The sequence below is a fragment of the Neoarius graeffei genome, chromosome 2 (genome assembly GCF_027579695.1).
Source record: "Neoarius graeffei isolate fNeoGra1 chromosome 2, fNeoGra1.pri, whole genome shotgun sequence".
Taxonomy (NCBI): domain Eukaryota; kingdom Metazoa; phylum Chordata; class Actinopteri; order Siluriformes; family Ariidae; genus Neoarius; species Neoarius graeffei.
The window spans coordinates 27,617,302-27,623,441 of record NC_083570.1 but is presented as its reverse complement, the minus strand read 5'-3'; the positions used below and the strand labels follow the sequence as shown (position 1 = coordinate 27,623,441).

Here is a 6,140-nt window from a genome sequence, read left to right as displayed (position 1 = left end):
AGTTAACCTAACCTGCATGTCTTTGGACTGTGGGGGAAACCGGAGCACCCGGAGGAAACCCACGTGGACACGGGGAGAACATGCAAACTCCACACAGAAAGGCCCTCGCCGGCCCTGGGGCTCGAACCCAGGATTTTTGCTGTGAGGCGACAGCGCTAACCACTACACCACCATGCCACCCATAATGTATCTTGTTTTCCTAAATAAAATTGAATAGTAACTTATCAATGGCATTACAGAGCTGGTCGACAGATAGCTGTAAGACGGGATAATCCTCCTGCCTTTGTCAGGAATATTCGTCCTTTCAAGGATAAATCTCTCTGAAGCCATTGCTTAAGTTTTTTCCTTGTCTTATCAATAATTAAATGAAAGTTTTCAGAGCATCTATCTACCTGATTTCTCACAATAGTAATCCCGAGATAATTAAGCTTGTCTTTGATTGGTATGTTGCAGATGTGGGGAGTGTTACAGTCTTTAAGAGGAAATAGCTCACATTTCTTCAGGTTTAAGCAAAGCCCAGAAGCTGCAGAGAATAGATCTATTGTTTGGATAGCAATGGGAACTTGAGTAGCATGTTTTAAGAATAATGTAGTATCGTATGTCAGCTGGCTAATTATAATTTCTCTATCTGCGATGAAGATACCTTTTAATGGGCTATTTTTAATATGGATGGAAAGTAGTTGTGTGCATAGAATGAATAGATAGGGAGATGCGGGGCAGCCCTGCCGGATGCCCCGCTGTAATTCAAATCTCGGGGAAGTCCCGTTTTTTAGTCTGATGGAGCTGTTGCCTTTGGAATACATAGTTTTAACGGCTTTACAAAAAAATTCTCCAAATCGTTTGTTTGAAATATAAAGTTATGTTCTATAGTATCAAAGGCTTTATAGAAGTCCAGGAAGATGATCAGACTCTTGTCAGGACACAAGAATGAATAATCGATTACGTCTAAAACAAGCCCAATATTATGGGAGATATGTCTCCTCCTCATAAATCCAGACAAGGTCTCGTCGATAATTGGATCCAAGACATTTTTAAGCTGTTTACCAAATATTGAAGCAAAGACTTTGTAGTCATTGTTCAGTAACAAAGTTGGTCGCCAATTATCAATAAGTAGGGGATCCTTTTTGGGTTTGGGGATTAAAGTAATCAGGCCTTGTGTCAGTGTAGGAGGTAGAGTTCCCTGTTCCACACTTTCTAGCATTACCTTAAGCAGAAAGGGAGCTAGATCTTCTGTAAAGGTCTGATAAAATTCTGCAGAAAGGCTATCAACTCCAGGAGATTTGTTAGTTTTGAGATGTTTGATTGCATAGATGACTTCCTGTAAAGTTATAGTTTCACCACACATTTCTCTGTCATCTTCAGTGATTTGGGCGACGTTGTTCAGAGAGTTCAAGAACGTAGTTGTTGAATGATGACAATATTTGGTTTTGTACAAATTGCTATAGGAATTGGAACAAAATTCTGCTATTTTACTTGGCTCGTCAGTAACAGTGCCGTTAATACTGAATCATTGGATTGAATTGAGCTTCCCGTGATGTCTTTCTAGGTTGAAAAAATAGGCTGAATTCTGTTCACCTTCTCAATCCATTTCTTCCTTGACCTTACAAAGGCACCTTTAGCCTTGTTTAAGTAAATTTCCATCCATCTATCCATCATCTGTAGCTGCTTATCCTGTTCTACAGGGTCGCAGGCAAGCTGGAGCCTATTCCAGCTGACTATGGTCAAGAGGCGGGGTACACCCTGGACAAATCGCCAGGTTATCGCAGGGCTAACACAGAGATACAGTAAACAACCATTCACACCTACGGTCAATTTCATCTCATCTCATTATCTCTAGCCGCTTTATCCTTCTACAGGGTCGCAGGCAAGCTGGAGCCTATCCCAGCTGACTACGGGCGAAAGGCGGGGTACACCCTGGACAAGTCGCCAGGTCATCACACTCACATTCACACCTACGGTCAATTTAGAGTCACCAGTTAACCTAACCTGCATGTCTTTGGACTATGGGGGAAACTGGAGCACCCGGACAAAACCCACGCAGACACGGGAAGAACATGCAAACTCCACACAGAAAGGCCCTTGCCGGCCGCTGGGCTCAAACCCAGGACCTTCTTGCTGTGAGGCGACAGTGCTAACCACTACACCACTGTGCCACCCTTAAGTAAATTTAATTTAGTTTAATTTGTTCCAAAATCAAATCTAGTCTTTCTTCTTCTGACATGTCAGCAGGGTTCTTCTGGGACAATAAAATTATTTTAGAGACCACCCTCTTTTCTTCCAATCTACAACTTTTGGTTAAGGTACTGCCATAATTTCTCAAGTACTGACCAGCTTTAAATTTAAAAAAGTTCCCAATTGCTACCAAAAGCATCCTCAGATCTTGCTTTGTTCCAAAATTCCATTATTATCCTCTTTATGCCTGATTTTACTTTCTCATGTTCTAGTAGCAGGGCGGCACGGTGGTGTAGTGGTTAGCGCTGTCGCCTCACAGCAAGAAGGTCCGGGTTCGAGCCCCATGGCCGGAAGGGCCTTTCTGTGTGGAGTTTGCATGTTCTCCCCGTGTCGGCATGGGTTTCCCCCACAGTCCAAAGACATGCAGGTTAGGTTAACTGGTGACTCTAAATTGACCGTAGGTGTGAATGAGGGTGAATGGTTGTGTCTATGTGTCAGCCCTGTGATGACCTGGCAACTTGTCCAGGGTGTACCCCGCCTTTCGCCCGTAGTCAGCTGGGATAGGCTCCAGCTTGCCTGCGACCCTGTAGAACAGGATAAAGCGGCTAGAGATAATGAGATGAGATGAGTTTCAAGTTTTCATTAACTGCAGTAGAATTACATGGAGGCCAGCTCAGTGGGAACCAGGTGGATGCAGTGTATGACTCTGTGATGTAATTCCTGTTTTCGAGTTGTTAACCATGATTTTTTTTTTTAATGTAATCTTTTTCAGAAAAACTGAAATAATCTCCTTTGGATATAATTATAGTAGTAAAAGAGACCTTCAAAATATGATCAGAGACTGAACTGGGAAAGAAAAAAGACAATAACAGTGAAGCGGAACTCTATAAAGATATGTAAGGAATGGTGGTAAAGTTGAGAAAATAAGAGGAGCCAATGAAAGGGGGAAAAAGTCTGGAGATACTTTTCTTGGGGCAAATCGGATCAGATACAATGGTTTAACACGTAAACCAAATACATGCTATGGGAGTGGTAAGATGGCGGCCAGATGGCTTCACTCTGTGCAGCGGGGAATTGACTATGAGCCCTCCAGAGTTTATATAGAGCTCAGTGCTGGTTCCTCCTTCACATTACAGAAAACAGCTCATGTGACAGGTAGGGAAAAGCGTGTGGGAGTTAAGTGCTGACCTGTCAGATTTTTTATGAGCAGTGACACCTTGATCTCTGCTAAAGTCTGCTTTAAGTTTTTTTTTTTTTTTAGCTCATAAAGTAATAAGATAGAGCACTAAGACACTGAGCTTGTGTCTCATTTCTTGGTGCATTGTTACAGAATGGCTGAAAAACTCCAAGCACTGAAGCAGCAGGTTTGCTGTTCCATTGACGAAGCCAAGAACAAACTCCATCGATTAGGAGACGCAATATGGAGTCACCCAGAATTGGCGTATGAGGAAAGACAAGCCCATGACACTCTGGTCCACTTTTTCACACAGGAGACAGGGTGGACCGTGGAGGCACACTATAAACTCGGAACAGCTTTTCGGGCCACGTGGGGACCTGTGGGTGGAGCAGATAGTGGGTCTGGGGTTAATGTGGGCTTCCTGTGTGAGTATGATGCTCTGCCTGGTATCGGCCACGCGTGCGGCCACAACCTGATCGCAGAGAGCGGAGCTGCAGCAGCAGTGGGCCTGAAGTCGGCGCTGGAGAGCAGGGAGGCGTGGCCTGTGCCAATCAAGGTGTGTCAATCAAGCCTAGATGTGATTTGTTCCCATTCAAGAATTTTTTATGCAAATATTTGGGGTTAGGTTACAAAGATTTGCAAAAATACATTTACTGTAGTTTTTTTTTTTTGGTTCAGGTTTTCTGAGACCCGATGATAGAAACCCCAGTGTAACTATTATCTGGAAGGAAAATATGTAGAGCGGCGGCTACAATTATCGACACCTTAATGATCTTTTGGCCATTGCAAAAGTAGAAAACACTTTCAATATGTGAATTGTGCATGAATAATTGCTCAAAACTTCCACTGGAAAGAAAACGAGTTGATTCCCGATTACTTAGCATATTCGATCACATGACACCATTCCACAAGTATTGACATCTTTGTCCAGTTATTGACACCCAGATGATTATTTATTTAAAAAATTAATTAATTAATTAATTAATTAATTAATTAATCGGTATGTGGTGTTAAGTTAACAAAACAGTTATTTAAAATTTGTTTTACGTATACTTATATTTAGTACAAAATATCTTTTATATAAATATATCGATGTCGGTGTTTACGTAAATGAGGAAGTAATTCTAATATTTGTAAACAAATGAACTGATAATGTTTAACCTGTTTCAGAAAATCTTTATGTTCCACTTTAAGTATTTTCGTAGATCACATTTTGTTTATCATTCATTGTTGTTTGTATTAATTTCTAGTTTTGTAGTTTACCAATAAATGTCACCAGGCCACTTTGTAACCACTTTGTAACCACATGAAAATCCAGGTCAAAGGTCGCATGTCATTCCTCAAACCAAAACTGTAAGTACCTTGTTGTCAATCTAAGTCGGTGGTTCTCAACCGGTGGGGCCCGCCCCCCTGGGGGGGCGCAAGTAGGCTAGGATGAGGGGGAAAAGATCAGGAAAAAAAATCACGAAAATTCCCATGTCGAAAATGCAAGTGGTTGGACTATTATAACACAGAAACAAATCAACCGCACAGTTTCATTTCAAATTTACCAATACAGGGGGTAGTATTTTGAGCCTGTGACGCGATGTCACGTAACTGCTAGGCTAGCCTACTATATAAGCGTCTGCACACGCATTGAGCTTCATTCACTCTAGTCCAGTCTCTTGCCAAGTTCGCTTGTGCCAGCTCTCGCTAGTCTCTGTTATCAGTGTTGATATTGATCTACTTTAGGCTTTTACTTCAAACCCAAACAGTCTTTTTAAAGACTAATACCACAAAAAGTCTTTTTAAAGACTATCCCAATCTCAGCCCTAGCTATTTTTTAACTGCTAAGCGTGCACTTAGCTAATAGGATAAGCCTCTGCCTTTTTCACCGTGTTGCAACACATACGACACACGCGACTAAGACAATCACACACTCACTCAGGACTACAATCTTAAGTCTTCAAATAAAATTGGTATTGCCTGCAAAATTGTTAAACACTTGCATTAAAGAACGTGCGTAAGTCCCGTCTGATTAGTCCCCGATACTTGTCTCTTAACATAGCCACACATCCAAATTATAATTAACAAAAATGGAGAGATTTCTAGTGAGGACCAACAAGGCAACTGACGCACCACCAACTGCAAAAAAGCTTCGAAGGTACGATGAAGCATACCTGCAGTTTGGATTTACAGTCACAGCTGATCTGAGACCTCAGTGTGTCGTGTGTGCCGAGGTGCTAGCAAACGACAGCATGAAGCCCTGCAAACTTAAAAGGCACCTCGAAACAAAACATGCTGCTATTAAAGATAAACCAGCAGAATATTTTAAAATAAAAGCTTGATGGCCTCCATCAGCAACAGGCAGTCATTTCAGTGCGCAGCACTGTGTCTAAACAAACAGTGTTTGGAGACATCGCATGTAGTGGCCAAAAGAATAGCTAAACTGGGTATACCGCATACAATGGCCGAGACTCTCATTTTGCCGGCCACACAAGACATGTGCAGAATAATGATAGGAGATAGTGCAGCAGCCAAACTCGGTGCAGTACTACTGTCCAATGACACAGTCGCTAGGAGGATTTCAGACATGTCTAATGACATCAGAGAGCAACTCATAGAGTTCATAAAACAGAGTCCTTACTACGCGCTGCAGCTGGACGAATCCACTGATATTGCTGGGCAGGCACAGCTCCTCGCCTGTGTCAGGTACCTGCGTGACAAGGCGATTGAGGAGGATGTCCTGTTTTGCCGGCCTCTTCAGTCGCACACTACAGGAGAAGCCATCTTCAATGTCCTTGATATTTTT

The 6,140-nt window shown here is 42.3% G+C and overlaps 1 protein-coding gene across 1 annotated transcript in view; it reads left to right on the top strand.

Annotated features, from left to right (window-relative positions):
• Positions 1–3,300: 3,300 nt before the first annotated feature.
• Positions 3,301–6,140, top strand: part of LOC132872469 (peptidase M20 domain-containing protein 2-like) — a 41,894-nt gene continuing 39,054 nt past the window's right edge. Inside the window, exon 1 of the mRNA XM_060907312.1 lies at positions 3,301–3,905. Coding sequence (XP_060763295.1) covers positions 3,504–3,905 — 402 coding nt within the window. The 5' untranslated portion in view covers positions 3,301–3,503. The remainder of the gene's footprint in view (positions 3,906–6,140) is intronic.